Here is a 16,382-nt window from a genome sequence, read left to right as displayed (position 1 = left end):
CCTTATTCAATACGAGGGGCACTGGGAAGAGCGGCGGTTCATCGCCGAGGTGGCCAAATATTCCCTGGTGCTAGGAGTGCCTTGGCTACGGGACCACGACTCCGATATCTCCTGGCCCTCCAACTCTGTCCTGTTTGTTGACCCCCCTTGCAGCGACCATATGTCCGGTCCTCTGCCACTGCAGGCGGGGGACTCCCACTAGGTGGCTGGGAGCGCACTGGACATCTTGGCCATCCCTCAACCCTACCAGGACCTTCAGAGGGTGTTCAAGGAAATGGAGTGCGATAAGCTGCCGCCTTACCATAAGTCTGACTGTAAGATCGAACTACTGCCTGGTTCTAAGCTCCTGAAAAGCCGTCTCTACCCCATGAGCCTGTCGGAAGCCCAGGCGCTTCAGGAGTTTTCGGACAAAAACTTGAAATGGGGTTTCATTAAAAGGGTAACCAGTGATTTTGCCGCCCCCGTACTGTTTGTGCGGAAGAAGGACGGCTCCTTTGGCTGTGTACTGACTATCGGGGACTGAATACAGTCTCCGCATACAACAAATATCCGTTGCCCCTGATCAAGGACTTATTGAGTTGTCTGGGGATGGGCAAAATTTTCACTAAGTTGGATTTGCGGGAAGCCTACTATCGGGTGGGATCACCAAGGGGTACGAGCACCTAACGGCTTTCAACACGAGGATGGGCCAGTTTGCCTACCGTGTCCTCCCATTCGGGTTATCCGGGGCTCCCAGGACTTTCATGTGTTTGATAAATGAGGTTCTCCAGGATTTTCTGTTTAAGGGGGTGGGGTGTATTTGGATGATGTCCTTATTTACTCCCAGACGGAGGAGGAGAACATTAAGACTGTGCGGGCTGTGCTACAGCAGCTTCTCAACAATGACTTGTTCATTAAACTTTCCAAATGTGACTTTCATAAGGAGCGGCTGGACTTTCTAGGTTACTGGATCTCCAGCCAGGGGTTAGAAATGGACCCGGGTAAGGTGCAAGATGTCAGTTGCAGTGGCAGGAACCCCAAACCAGGTGTCAGTTGCAGTCGTTCCTGGGCTTTGCCAATTTCTATCGGGACTTTATCCCTGACTTTGCCCGGCTGGCCCTCCCCCTCACTGATTTGCTGCGCACGAAGGAGAAGGGGCCGGTGGCGACCAAGCCTTCGGCTCTGCTGCCGTGGTCCCTGGAGTGTGGGGCGGCCTTCCAGGTACTTAAGTGCGCCTTCACGTCAGAACCTATCCTACACCATGGCGACCCTTCCAAGCCCTTTGTTGTTCATGTTGATGCTTCAGACAAGGCTATGGGCGCTGCCCTACTACAGAAGGGGGGAGATGGGAGGTTGTATCCATGTGCCTATCTCTCCCGCAAGTTTTTAGGGGCAGAGCATCACTGGACGGTTGGGGACAAGGAGACGGGGGCGATCAAGTCATTTTGACTGCCTGTCGACACTGGCTGGAGGGCGCAGCCCTTCCTTTCGAGGTGTGGACTGACCATAGGAACTTGGCAGTGCTTCGTGCTCTGGGGAAGTTGTCCGCCAAGCAGCTTTGTTGGGCTGAGTTTTTTTCCCCGTTTCAACTTCACACTGCATCTCCTCCTCAGGAAGTCGAATTGCTTGTCTGACGCCCTATCTCGGTTTCCTGATCCTTCCCCCGGGGACCCCGCTCCGATCGGGACGGTGTTCTCCCCATCTCAACTGGGCTTGGCGATCGTCACCCGCAGTCAGGCTGCATGTCGCTCCAGTCCCCCCGCCGTGCCTGCTTCACTGGAGGGGGCCCTCAGGGGGGCGGGGGCCCTTGAAGTGCCGCAGGATGAGGGTGGTGACCAACTGGAGAAACAGGGGGAGTTCTGGTGGAAGGGGGCTCAACTCTATGTGACTCCGGCAGTGCGCCTTCTAGCCTTGCAGGGATGTCATGATGTAAAATCGGCAGGACGCTTTGTGTTTGTGAAAACATTGCATTTGGCCCGTAGACAGTTTTGGTGGAGGACCCTGAGGGGGGATGTGGAAGCTTATGTTAAAGGTTGCCCCACATGTGCGATGGCCAAGAGGGTGCAAGGGAAGGTGCCTGGCCTCCTCCTGCTACCTTGCCAAGCACCCTCCAGCACCCCTGGAAGAGTGATCTCCATGGATTTCCATTACCTGGAGCCTCCCCCCTTCTAGCAGAGGGAAGTCGAGTGATCTGGATGAGTGCGTGGACTTGTTTTTTGGAAGCAGGTGCGCCGTCCCTTACGCATTCGCTGTTGACAGCTGAGCAAGTTGGCCTCATCTGTTTGTGACCCGCGTCCTACCGGCTGCCACGCTGCCCTGATAAGATCGTGTCGGACTGCAGCGGACGAGTTTATTTCACAGTTCATGGCGGCACTTTCCTGGAGAGCTACCTGGGCACGGAACAAGGCTCATTCCTCCGGCATTTCACACAGCGACCCGATGGTCAGAGCAAGCTTGTCTGAAGAGCACAACTCTTCAGCCAGACAATATTTACGATGCTACATTAATTTCCATCAGGCCCGATTGGGTTGACCTGCTGCACTTTCACTGGAAGTTTCCCTACAACAACAGCGGTGCATAGCGAGTAGCGATGCGGAAAAAAAAACCCTTTGAGAGTTGTTTTCAGGACAGTCCCGGCTAAAAGCCCTACGTTTCCCTTTCCTGGGGAGGTCCAGCAGGGGGGCCTGTGGAACTGCAGGAATGAGAGTGCGAGAGACCATCCGAAGCAAAGCCATGCAGACCCGATGCAGTTAGCCCTGGGAGAAGGCTAAAAGCAGGGTTACAAGACAGCAGGAACCCACGATAAAAAGCGGCAACCACGTTGACACCCCTTGTGGTCGGGGATTGGATGTATTTGTCCACCAAGAACTTGTGGGGTCTGCAGGGGTGTAGAAAACTGGGAAAAAATATATTGGACCTTTTCAGGTGCTCAGAGTGTTTAATGATGTGACAGCCGAGTTACAGTTGCCTAAAAACGTGAAGTCTGTACATCCTGTTTTCCATTGCAGCCTCCTCAAGAAGGCGCCTCCCCCGGATGACTGGCACCCTCGTCTGGCAGTGCCCACCCCTGTTGTGATGAGGGGCAAGCCTCACCACGATGTGAAAGAGGTGTTGGATTCCCGGGTGCATCGTGGACGGCTACAGTATTTGATCGCTTGGACCCATTCCCCGGCTGAGGACAATGAATGGGTCGATTCCGTACATGTGTGAGCCTCTCGCTTGTTGAATGCATTTCACCAGGATTAACCCGATTGGCCGAAATGGGGGGGAGGTCTTAAGGGGGGCAGAATGTCAGGACCATGCCTGTCAGTGCTGTGTGTGATTTGCAGTTGTTTTCCTGTTTCCCTCTTCCCTTCCTAGCAATCTCCTGTTAGCAATCTCCTGGCGCCTGGCCATCCTCAAAGAGGTGTGAAAGGTTCCCAGGTCCTTTGTAGCTTTGTAGTAGAAACTGTAATGGACATTTGGTGTGGGGCGAAACGGGGGGGGGGGGGGGGATTAAAAGATATAAGTCCTGAGCTAGAGAGCTCAGATCCTGCTATACATTGTTACTCTTCGCATCACCTGGAATAAACTGCTTTTGGGCTTTCCTACTGTCTCTGTTATTTCCACATTCAAGAGTCTGACAGTTCCAGGGTTGTTTTGCTCATTTATAATTGGACTAGGGCAGGGGTGTCCAACTCCGTTGCTTCAGATGTTCATGGACTACCAATTGGCCATGCCAGCAAGGGCTGATGGGAATTGTAGACCATGAACATTTGAAGCACCAGAGTTGGACGCCCCTGTGCTAGGGAATAATAATCTGGGGATTAGTTGCAAACTGCAGCAAAAACGTTTAGGCAATGGATGTGAAGTACCTCAAGTACAACATCAATGCCATCTCAAAGTCTGCCCAAGACCAGAGGCCTCTGCCTATTCTTCTTGTCTTGGCCTTTTGCGACCACTCACAAAGCCAGCATGGGAAACCGCAAACACGGATTTTTAAAAAGTTGTGAGTATTGAAGGAGCAGTAATACAATCATTTGATTTCCCAGAAACTCGGCCATGTTGTGTCAAGATCAATTTTGTCACAGATTTCTGCTTGGGTCCATCAAGCTATAAATAAAACAGCAGCCAAGAGATGGCTGAGCAAAGATTTCTATCTGAGCACTGATTCTCTCGTTAATTTAACCGATCATGTCTGTGGGGTTTTGTATGTTGGCCCTCTCAGATGTGAATAGGTTTATTGCAGTTGTTTGGTTATGAATTGTGAATGCGCATCCTGAACTATCGATATCTGATCCTAATGTGCCCTGTTTATTGGATTTTTAGACTGCTTTCCCCCACTATACAGGTTTATAGTAGTATACATCATCTAAATAGAATAAACCAACAATAAAAATACAATAATACAATAAAACCATTGAATAGTCTAATGAGAACCATGGTGTCTAATTTACTGACCAAAGGATGGGGAGGAGGGGGGGTTAGTGTTAGAAAGATGACCGAACCAGAATTAAATTATCTCTGGCTTTTAGGAAGGAACTGATTGGGCCACAGCTAATTTTTGACAGTGAGGCCGTGTGTGCAGCTGCATTTCGCTTTCTGTGTCCATTTCCTTAACTTTCCATTTCCTTGGAACCAGGCAAGAGGTATAGGAAGAGTTCGGTATGTGACTGATGTGGTCTTGTCCACTTTGACTGGCAGCTGCTGGCCAGGATCTCAGACTGAGGGTCTTTCATTCACATCATCTGCTACGTGAGCCTTTTAATTGGCGTTGCTGGGGACTGAGCCCGAGACCTCTGGCAAGCCAGATGCTTTACCACTAAGCCACAGGTCCTCCCCAAAGTCATAGTTCCAGGGTTCCCACACTTTTGGAACCTGGTGGCACCTTCGGAACTGTAGATCAGAGTTGTGGGCTGGGCCACAAAATGGCTACTGAACGAGGAGGAGCCAAACCACCCAGAGGAAATACAAGTGTGGGGGAGATGAGGGGCATTTCAGAATACACTGGGAAAGAGGAGTAAGAGAATTAAACAAACACTGCGGGGGTGGCTGTCACTGAAACAACGTTATTTTAATATGCACAGTCAGTTGGATCTCCACTGGCCCCCACCGGCCTAACTCACCTTCTGAGATCACTTTGTGGTCAGCAGAAAAAGTGCTCACGGGCGCCATAGTTGCCACAGACACCCTGTTGTCAGCTCTTGTAACAGGTGATGTTGAAGTTCTGAGAGTTGCTGCTAGTCAGAGCAGACAATACTGACCTTTATGGACCAAGGATCTCATTTGGTAGAAGGCGCCTTAAAGAGTTCACCTCCAAAGGTGCTTGAGGATTACCAGCAAGTAGATATGGCTGGCTGCCATTCCCATCATTTATGGTGAGAAAAAGACGGGATAAAAAGTGTTTTGATCAATGAATGGACACGTTGTTCCTCTCTTTTGCTTTACAGAAAACCCGGAGCGAGCTGCTCTGTATTTTGTCTCTGGCGTTTGCATCGGACTTCTCCTGACCCTGCTTGCTTTGGTGCTCCGCGTTTCTTGTCGGACCGACTGCAAACGATCACGGCCAAAGAAGCCGCCACGGGAAACCGGCAGTGACAGCAGCGAGAGCGACGATGACTCGGACACAATGTCGGACCTGTCAGCCCGCCGACATCGCAGGTTCGAAAGGACTTTGAACATGAACGTCTTCACCTCTGCCGAGGAGCTGGAGAGGGCCCAGCGGCTGGAGGAAAGGGAGCGCATCATCCGAGAAATATGGATGAACGGACAGCCAGATATTCCGGGGACCAGGAGCCTGAACCGCTACTACTAACAGCTGGCCCAGTTGAGTCTTTGGCACTACATGGATGATACCTTTTTTACGCCAGCGAGGCTGGAAGAAGGCAGAGAGGTGACTCGAATGTCTTCCTTTCCTTTCCAAAGAGCTGATAGAAGGATCGTCAACAACAAGCAATGCAACTTCCCATCATTCCCTTTAAGCCTCGGAATGGCTACACAAGCCAGGTTGACCACCAAAAAGTATTTCTTTACACGTGCATGAAATCTCTCTCGTTACAGGAGAAAGGACGGCCAGTTGGTGTCATTCTGAAGTGGACACCTGAGATTAGCACTTGATATTCTGGAAGATTTGGAAATTATGGCACAGATTCTTTTACTGTTGTTTTGCAGGGGAGGGGGGGGGGTTGTTTTTGGTTTTTGTGTGTTACGATGAGGAGCTTGGTAACAAATATTATAAGACTGATGGGTTGGATCCAGAGGACTTCTGTTAATTCAGTGGACAGTTTTGTCTGTGCAAGGAGGTGGGGAGACTCCACTTTCTGTAGGTTCACGGCCCCCTCTGGGATCCCTCCGTGTTTGTGAGGCTCATAACATTGCCAGCCCCAGGTTGGGGGATACCTGGAGATTTGGAGGGGGAGCCTGAGGGGGGGAGGGTTTAGGGAGGGGGAGGACTTCAGTGGGGTTCGACGCCACTTGTGCTCCTCAGATCCAACCCCATGTTGGTGACGAACAAACTGCAGCTCACAATCACAGAGAATGATGGTTTTGTATCATCAGAAAGTTGCGGAATGACCCTAGTTGGAAAAAAGAAGAAAGAAAACGAGGAGGAGGAAGAGGACGAAGGCCGCTTCAGAAACTGGGAATTCCTCTACTATGAAATCATCTCAGTGCTTGGATGTTCAGTACTTTATATCTTATTTAAGACTGGTTTTTTAAAAGCCTTTCTTTTCAGAGGCAGCATTTCTTTCTTTTTTTTAACTGACAACTCAGGGATAAAATCCTTCCCCACAACCCGAGTGAATTGATGCCCCCGTCTGTCCTTCCTTTCTATATGTTCTTCCAGCAGGGACCATACGATGTTACAGGAGCTGTGCCAGTGATGGGTAAACTGTTAACAACCTCAAAGAGGTTGAAAGATTTTTCTGTTTGTTTGCTTGAAGAAATATATATATATATATATTTGAAGATGCTGCACAATGATGTGCCTTATTGATTAAAAAACAGTTTTCTTACAGGCAAAGGTGCACGTTGTTTTATATATTTTATTCCAAATAAAATATAAATAGAAAAAAATACTTGTATCGATGTTACAGGGGGGAAAAGGAACAAGAGTCAAAAATACCACATCGGGATGATCACTGATGCTAAATAAATTCTGTGTTTTTTTTGTACTTCTGTGATTTTGCATCTTCAGTTTGGGCTTGATGGTTCCCACAAATGGGTCTGTCTTCAATCCTGTTCCCAAAGTCTCGGTGTGGCTTCTCAGAAGGCCTGGCCCTGGATGGCAGCAGACTAGAACCATCCCCGTTTTTCAAACTTAAACACACCCTTTGCCTGTTTGTTGAGTCGGGCCACTTGTGATCAGGCAGTTCCACCTCAGAGACAGGTGTGTGAAACTGTTCAGTGCCCACCCCCACCCCCACCCCCACCCCCACACCATAACAAGGTGACCGGATGTTTATTGCTTTTCTGCTGGGCATTAATATTCTGACCAAGATTCCCGTGGCCTAACGACGCATGCCTTTTGCCTTCCTGAAACCGCAGCTCAGCTACTTAATGCTCAGACCAGACTCCAAAGGCCCCCGGGGTTGTGCGAATAAGCCAAGGTCATTTAGGACTGGGTGGAAACAATACATCATAGGACTGGGGTCTCTCTCCTCAGTCAGCCAGCCAGATGTTCAGCCGTTCCTGAAGCTTAAGCAAACAATTTATGTTATTTGGTTGTCCCCATTGGCGGCCCAGAGAGTTGAAATTTGTTTCTCAGTTTTAGGCCTGCAGGAGGTGCAGTTTTTAGGCTAGCAGCACCAAAATTTCAGGGATTTTTTGGGAGACTCTCCTGATGATACCACCCATGTTTGGTGAGATTTGATTCAGGGAGCCCAAAGTTATGGACTCCCAAAGGGGGTGCCCCATCCTCCATTGTTTCCAATGGGAGCTAATAGAAGATGAGGATACATCTTTGAGGGTCCATAACTTGGACCCCCTGAACCAAACTTCGCCACACCTGGGTGGTATCATCAGGAGAGTCTCCTAAAGATACCCTGAAAGTTTGATGCTGCTAGCTTAGCAATTGCACCCCTGACAGCAGGCACCTCCCAAATTTCCTCAGAATCTCCTTTTAAATGCTGTTTCAGGGTGGGGATAATCCACCCCCAAAGAGCATCACTTTCAATGTTGTTTAACTGGGGACCCCAGATTCTCCTTTTAAGGTGGATTTAAAAGGAGAATCTGGGCTCCCTAGTTTAAACACCATTGAAAGTGATGCTCTTTGGGGGTGGATTCCAGCATCACAGCGGCTGCCCACAGGAGGGCGTGCACACAGATTTTGCACTGGGCTCCATTTTCCCTAGCTACGCCTCTGCCAAGAGGGGAGAGCAGAAGGGACTGAAAGCTGACGGCTGGGAGCCCAGCCGGTGGGGGTGGGGGCAGACAGGGCAGGGGGGTCTGCTGCCCCTGGCCTCGGAGAGCTGCTTTTATAAGCACTGAGGCCGAGGGCGGGCTTGGGGAGGCGTGGCCCTGCTCCTGAACCCACCCCATAAAAAATCTATACCTACATCACTGACCTTCATAACAAACACCATGTGAGGTGGGTGGTGCTAAGAGAGCTCCAAGAACTGTGACTAGCTTAAGGTCATCCAGCTGGCGTGTGTTGGAGTGCTCAAGCTAATCTAGTTCCCCAGATAAGCCTCCACAGCTCAAGTGGCAGAGTGGGGAATCAAACCCGGTTCTCCAGATTAGAGTGCACCTACTCTTAACCACTACACCACACTTGCTCTTCCCTACTTCTCCCTCTCTCCTTTTGTCTGGGACAGTTTTAAAAACATTTTTCCCCTTTAAACTTTGGTTTTAGTGCAGTCATAGATATTCAGTTAACAAAAGAACTTCAGAACAGCCCTGCTGGATCAGACCAGTGAAGGTCCCATCTAGTCCAGCATCTGCCTGCCTTGTGTCCTTCGCTGATCGAGTGATGGGCTGGCTGGATCGTGGGCAGGCCACTGGTACGGTATACCTTGATTACAGAAAAGCCTTTGGCAGGGTTCCATGTGATGTTCTCACAGGTATGCTGGGGCCCTGCAGACTAGACTTTAGTTAATTGGATAGGGAGCTAGTTGGAGAACCACCCCAAAGAATCCTTGCCAGTGGCATTTCATCTGATTGAAGAGAGGTGTCGAGTGGGGGTTCCACAGGGCTCAGTTCTGGCCCCAAAGCTTTTCAGTGTTTTTGCGAATCATCTGGATGAAGGGTTGCAGGGTCTGCTCAATTTGTAGATGACACCACAATGGGGGGAGCAGCAGCAGCAGCAGCAGCCAACATTGTGGAAGATGAAAATAGAATTCAGCAAAATCTGAATACACGGGGAAAGTGTGTAGAGATTAACAAGATGCAATTCAACAAGGACAGGCGTGGAATTATACATCTACATTAAAAAATGAGAAGCAAGCATACTGTGAACAAGATCTGGGGGTACGGGTATGGATGGACGATAAAGTGAATATGAGCAATCAGTGTGATGCTAAGACAAAAAAGGCGAATGCAGTCTTGGGGTGTATCATTAGGGCATGGTGTGCAGATTGCAAGATGTCCCAGTCCTGTTGTACACCATGTTAGCCACGCCCGGAGTCCTGTGTGCAGTTCCGGAGGCCTACCTCCAAAAGGGGTGTGGACAGAATGGAGCGGGCACAGGGGAATTTGAACAGGAGGACCCTGGGAACCAAGCCCCATGCGCAGAACTGAGGGACCGGGAAATGCTGAGCCTGGAGAAGAGATTGAGGGGAAACTGGATTGCTCTCTTAAGTGTTTGAAAGGCTGTCTGTCACTTAGAGGAGGGAAGGCAGCAGAGGATGGAACTCATAATAATGGGCGTAAATTATGAGGGGAAAGTCACTGGCTGGCCGTTAGGAAGAATTGTTTTGCCGAAAGAGTAGTTCAGCGGTGGAATTGGCTGCCTAGGGGCAGCAATGAGATAAACACTGGCTGGGGATGCTCTTGGCCAGCGGTCTCCAGAATCAGCCCCCGCCAGTATGGCCAGTTGGCAGAGTGGGGCGGGAATCATAGTCTATGAACATCTGGAGGGCCATATGATGGAGACCCCTGCTCTAGGCCGATCCTCCTTTGATGAGGAAGGGGTTGGACTAGAAGGCCTGCATAGCCCCTTCCAACTCTATGACTCTACAAATCACCAGGAACCTCCTGTAAGCAGCTAAGGCCTATACTTAAAAAAAATCTCTAGGATAATTGCAAGGTCTGTCCTGGCCTGGAGATCTCCAACTATAAGACGGCAAATGCAAACTGTACCTTCTGGCCTCCTGCTGTATAGCCAAAGCTGGACACCTCTTGACCACAATGCCTTGACCCCCTCCATTGGTCAGTAGCTCGTTGGTCAAAACGTAAAGGTTGTCCCCTGTGCAAGCACCAGACCACGGCTGACCCACGAGGAGACGTCACTAGGCAGGCGTTGTTGAAGGAGCGGTTTGCCTTCCCCGGTCGGGAGTGGGCAGCTTAACACAGTTAATATATACATAAATAAACATGTCGTTTCGTGGGGAGGCATGGACAAATGGCGTCTACAGGGTGATGTGATTTCTGGAGCTGCTCTGGGGTCCAGTGGAAATTCTAAGCGTCCACCTTGTCCCCGTCGTCCCAGTATCCTGCTAGAGGCCAGCTATTTTTACAAACCTGTGAGAATGACTTTAAAAATGGAACTGAAGGCCTGTCGAAACATTTTGAAGCGGGGAAAAAGGTCTGTTTCTTTCTGCTGATGTTCTGTCAGGGAGCAAATAGGCACACTCACCTCCTGCAATTTCAGAAAACCAACGAAGTAGACTCTTTCTCTCCCCCCCCCCCCGGATGCTGTCAAAGGAAGAGCCCCCCCGTCCCCCTTCTGCGTATTGTTTTGAGGTGGCCGTTTCCTCGGTTCTTCTCCTGCTTCACCTCTATTTCTGGCCACGTCTTTTCAATGGTGGAAGCTGAACCCAAAACAGCCCCCCCACAGCCCCGCCCCCCACACCTCGGGAGGTACGAGGGATTTGCATGTTTTTAGTTTTTCAGTAACTGACCTCATGAAATATTTTTTAGTGAAGAGGCTCCTAATATCCTCTCTGGGTAATCAAACTGAACCTAAAGCAACATTTCACAAGGACCCTGAACTGTGCCGCCCCCCGCCCCCCCTTTTTTTGGCTGCCACTTTCTCAGAAATCACCAGACCACCCAGGCAGGCCTCGAGGTTTGCCGAGCGGCAGCCTCCCTTCTGCGGTGCTGCTGTGGCAAATGACCTTGGCCCGTCCAAACAGCCCCCTACAGCCCCCGGGGCTTGTGCTCGACGTCCGGAGTTTGGCTCCTTGTCTTTCAGAGTGTTCCCCCGCAGCAGAGTTACAGCTCTGAGTTTTCACGCCAGCTTCTTAGAAGGTTGCAGGTTCAGGTGTGAAAGGAGTTTGGATTTTCTGAACACAGTTCAGGAAGGCAGGAGCTGCACAGGCAGACAGCATCCCTGGCAGAGAAGGCTTGTGGAAGATCGTGGAACCATAGAATTGGAAGAGACCCCAAGGAGGAGGAGGAGGAGGAAGAACAAGAACAAGAGTTGGATTGATATCCCCCCTTTCTCTCCTGTCAGGAGACTCAAAGGGGCTGACAATCTCCTTGCCCTTCCCCCCTCACAACAAACACCCTGTGAGGTGGGTGGGGCTGAGAGAGTCCTGAGAGAATTGTGACTAGCCCAAGGTCACCCAGCTGGCATGCATTGGAATGCACAGGCTAAGTTGGTTCCCTAGATAAGCCTCCGCCACTCAAGTGGCAGAGCAGGGAATCAAACCTGGTTCCTTCAGATTAGAGTGTACCTGCTCTTAACCACTACACCACGTCTGCTCCCCCAAGCTCTGCCCCTGGGAGGGCCATCAAGTCCCCTGCAATGCAGGAACACCCAATCAAAGATCTTTTCTAACAGTTCTGTGTCAGGTTCCAGCTCCACCATGGGGAATCCCTGGATACCTGTAGATCAGTGGCCGGGAAGGGTGGAGCTGGGGAAGGCGAGGGCGAGGGCGGTCTGTGCTCTGAGGCTGCCATTGCCTGCACGGGAACTGAACTCCGTGGTCTGCAGGTTGGTGGTCATTCCAGGAGAACTCAGATTTACCATCTGGAAGATGGTGAGCACTTTGCTGATGAGGGCAGAAAGGATCTACGCAAACACCAACGGTCATAATTCAGAATTCTAGAATTTGCACTCGCTGCAAGGGGGCGGGGGGGTCAGTGGGCAAGGGGGCTGGAGGGCATGCCGCTTCGTCACCCCATGTCCCTGTATGCCATACGTCTCTGCTTAAAGGGGAACCACTGGTGAATTAACCTCATAGCAAAAGTAGCATGCACTACAAGCATTTTTGAGAGCCATCACACTAAATGTATCCAAGTTGTCTGGTGTAATTAGCATCTCATTGTATTCTCAGCAGTGACGTAGTGGTTAAGAGCAGGTGCATTCTAATCTGGAGGAACCGGGTTTGATTCCCCCTCTTTCGCCTGAGCTGTGGAGGCTTATCTGGGGAATTCAGATTAGCTTGTACACTCCCAACTGGGTACATGCCAGCTGGGTAACCTTGGGCGAGTCACAGATCTTTGGAACTCTCTCGGCCCCACCCACCTCACAGGGTGTTTGTTGGGGGGGGGGGAGGAAAAGGAGTTTGAAAGCCCCTTTGAGCTTCCTTACAGGAGAGAAAGGGGGATATAAATCCAAACTCCTCCTCCTCCTCCTCCTCCACCACCACTACTACTCCTCCTCCTCCTCCACCACCACTACTACTACTACTTGGCAATGTTGTTTAGAGGGTGGGGGAGTTGCATGCTGCATGGTATGTATTGTGGATTCTGTGGTTGTGCAGGCATGTGTGGCATGTGCACAGGTGTGGTCTCCTTTCTGCTATCTCCCACGCTTCCAAACCGCTGCAGCTTGTGCTTTTACACTTCTGGAGGATGCTTCAGTGCCGCCATGGTGAGCCTGTGACAAGAGCCGCTTTATGACATATACTGTAGGCCCTGCACCGGTCTCTCCTCAGTTTGCTTGCTTTTTGCAGGGTGGGCAGGCCTCCCCGCAAAGGCCAGAGCACCAATTGGTAGATGGGTCCAGTCTCATGTTTCCCTGAACCAATCCCCAAACTTCCCTCCCATCTCACAGGTGAGAGTTTCTTAACGCCCCAAATCAGCTGGGTGGTGTCTGTGTTGTTTTCTTCCAGCTGAGCAGCAGACAGGGTTCCTGCTCAGGCCAGAACAAGCCATAGCTTAGGGTGTTTTAGTATGTTTAGTCTGGAGAAGAGAAGGTTAAGGGGTGACATGTTCAAATATTTGAAGGGATGTCAGGTTGAAGAGGTAGTAAGCTTGCTTTCTGTTCCTTCAGAGTCTGGGACAAAGAGAGGGGTGTGTGGGTGTGGGTGGGTGTGGAGTTGGGGGAATGGTTCTCTTAAAAGGCTTTCCAGCCAGCATAGGTACTTCCTTATTTCATAGGAGAAGGCGGGGCAAGAAGTCATTGGGATGATTGGCCAGAGTGGTGGGATCACAACGAGGGGCCACCACAGCCTGGTGGAGACATTTTGGGCACAGCAGCCAGACACTGTCGCAAAATTCTAGCTCTACGTAGCACCTTCTGAACTCTAGAGATGTCGATGCTCATGGCTTAGAAGTAAACAGCCGTAAATTGCAATACAAATCATTCCCCACTCCTTCCCACCCCAATCCGTGTTGTACTCTCTATACAAGAGGAATCTCTGGCACCTACTAGTGCCACATAATGTGCGTGTTCCACATGACACATGGATGATTGGGACGGGCCCATGGCTTCTGCTTGGCATCTCCAGTTAAAAGGATCCGGTAGCAGACCCACCCCGGAGATCGCCTGCCAGTTTCAGGAGACAGGACTGATTTCAGTGGACCAAGTCGAAATCAATGTCCTGTTTCCCAAAGAGTGAATATTCTTTCAGTCCGGCTTGTGAAAGTCAGCAGGGACTAATCTGCGGAAAGAAACGGCAACCAAACATGTTTTCCTGAATGAGCAAGGAGCATCTGTCCAGCTGTGCAGTTTTAGAGCAAGGAGGTCTCTCGCTGTCAGGACCAGATGCAGGCATCTCCCCGGCCGCTCCCCTGCATCTGCAGAACGTCTCTTGCTCACGGCGGCTGTCAGCCCCCAAAGGCCAGCTGGATCCTCTCAAGAGAGGCTGAAGTCAGGCAGCACTAGGCTCATGGGCGGGGGGGGGGGGGGACTAATCCACCCTGACAAATTAACCAAAAGGGACTTTGAAGACATCCTGTAGGAAGCTCTGGGATGAGGGGAACTCCAGGGGAGCGTTGGGCAGTTTGTATTTAATCTCCCCACCCCCCCCCCCGCTCCTATAAAACACATTCTTAAAAGGGATACTCTAGATAGATTTTTTAAAAAATAGTGTGCCAATAAGCACAGACATGCCTCAGCCTGCGTGTGAGGGCTCAGCCTGGTCTGAATGGGAACCCCTGGGAGGGAGGCTCAGATGGAGAAGAGGGGACAGTGTCAGGTCCAGATTCTCAGGCCCCACCTGTAGATGCAGAGCCTGAGCAGCCAGAAGTTCCTGCAGGACCAGGTCCTCCGGCTCAGGCAGAGCATTCCGGCTGGCATCCACAGCCAGGTCCAATCTCTGAGGTTCCCCCTCTGAGACTCTTCAGCCCCTTGACACAGAGTCAGGGGGGACCCTGAGAGCTCCCTCAACCCCCCTCCCCCCGTCCCCAGAGCTCCAGGAGGAGACTACATGCTAGCTTACAGCAAAGGAGTCACCGCAGCAGGTTAGCAACTATGGGGCGAGCTAGAGTAGATGCAGAGTCCTTACAGGAGCCAGACTAGAGTAGCCCAGCTGCAAGAGGGACAAGGAATGGGAGGCTGGCTATGAAAGAGAGGCGGCAGCTGAGCTAGCTGGTGGCAGCAACCGTTGTCATTTAGTCTGCAGGTTTCTGTTTCTTGCCTTGTCTGGATTCCGTGCTCTGTGCACATTAAACGTCCGCACCTGCTAAGACCTGCGTGTGGACTCTCCTTGGCTCCTGAGGCTGCGAAAACTTCCCGCACCAGGAAATCCAGACATCCCTTTACAAATGGAACTGAGATAGAGTGGGCTGCTTTGAGTCTGTTAGTGGCAGAGCATTTCTATGCTATAGATTACCTTGCTAGGGTTGCCAGCACTCCATTGGCAAATGCCAGGAGATTTTGAGGGAGGTGCTTGAACAAGGGTGACATTTGCAGAGGGCGTGATGATGTTGCTTCTGGGTGGTACTCTAGGAAATTCCCATACTCTCTATCATAAAGACCATAGAAGCATGAGAAATCCCTGGAACACCTATGGGGAGGCCGTTTTCTATCAGTTTCTCCTCCTGCTCCACAATCTCTTGAAGGTGTGAGGCAGGGATTGAAGCCAGCAGGGTGGGCAAATGACACCCCTCAGCCGTGTCCTGGTGGGACTTCCCTTTTTGACTTCAGCAAGGATCCTTTTACCAGAAGGAGGCTCCCGACCTCTACTGGGACAGTCTAGTAGAATCTCACTCCAAGCGGACGCTTTTTGACTTTTATGTGCTCCTGTTTCAACTCAGGAAACATCAAGCCAGCCACAGACTTGCCACCTGCGTGGGTTTTGTGGAGGGCTGTGGTGGGCTGCCATCTGTGGTTTGTGGTCTGGGAGAGGGAGGCTGCACATTTATTACTATTTTAATTTGACCCTTCAATTCATGTAAGCGTTGGATGAAAGTCATCATTAAGTCTGAGGAGCACAGTGGAGAAATAGCACAGCCAGTGTGGTGCAGTGGTTACGAGCGGTGGACTCTCATTTGGAGAACTGGGTTGTTTTCTTCTCTCCTCCACATGAGGGGTGGACTCTTATCTGGTGAACTGGGTTTGTTTCTCCGCTCCTCCATACGAAGGCTGCTCTGAACTCTCTGAGCCCCACCTGCCTCACACAGAGGGGAGGGGAAGGGAAAGGAGTTTGCAAACCACTTGGAGACTCCTGCCAGGTATAAAAACCAATTCTCCCTCAACTCTTCCCTTTCTTAAATTGTCATCACAAGTTTTTTTAGAAGGGTAGAAGGCAGAAAGCAGAAGACGGAAGGCAGTTTTCTCAGGCCATGATTACAAGGCATCTCATTTTGCAGACATCTTTTGTGAGATGCAAATAGGCAATTGGCAAACATCAAATAATCGAGTGGAAAAATTCCTAAAACTGAAGGCTTTTTGGAGGGCCCACGTGGTTCTGAAGTATTTAACATCATTGACTCATGTACAAGCTGTTTGTTTAGAGATTCTGATTCATTTCATTAAAGAGCCGGCACGATTTTAACTCAAACCAGTTCCGCAAATCTGATCTCATTCAGCTTATTCCGGCAGTCTGTCCTCCTCTAGGTTAACTGTTCCAGCTGCAGAAGAGCTCCTCCCCCCT

At 50.6% G+C, this 16,382-nt stretch overlaps 1 protein-coding gene across 8 annotated transcripts in view; it reads left to right on the top strand.

Annotated features, from left to right (window-relative positions):
* Positions 1 to 16,382, top strand: part of LOC125435696 (protein eva-1 homolog C-like) — a 330,938-nt gene that overhangs the window by 298,659 nt on the left and 15,897 nt on the right. For 6 of the 8 annotated variants that reach the window (XM_048502025.1, XM_048502043.1, XM_048502033.1 and 3 more), the window contains one exon: positions 5,409 to 6,979. The exons of 1 other annotated variant lie outside the window; for it this stretch is intronic. In XM_048502025.1, coding sequence (XP_048357982.1) covers positions 5,409 to 5,773 — 365 coding nt within the window. In that variant the 3' untranslated portion in view covers positions 5,774 to 6,979. Of the gene's footprint in view, positions 1 to 2,987; positions 3,186 to 5,408; positions 6,980 to 16,382 lie in introns of those variants that run through there. One more of the 8 variants, XR_007244905.1, reaches the window with a different exon arrangement.

The sequence above is a fragment of the Sphaerodactylus townsendi genome, linkage group LG01 (assembly GCF_021028975.2).
Source record: "Sphaerodactylus townsendi isolate TG3544 linkage group LG01, MPM_Stown_v2.3, whole genome shotgun sequence".
Classification (NCBI taxonomy): Eukaryota; Metazoa; Chordata; class Lepidosauria; order Squamata; family Sphaerodactylidae; genus Sphaerodactylus; species Sphaerodactylus townsendi.
This window is presented reverse-complemented; position numbering and strand designations above follow the sequence as displayed.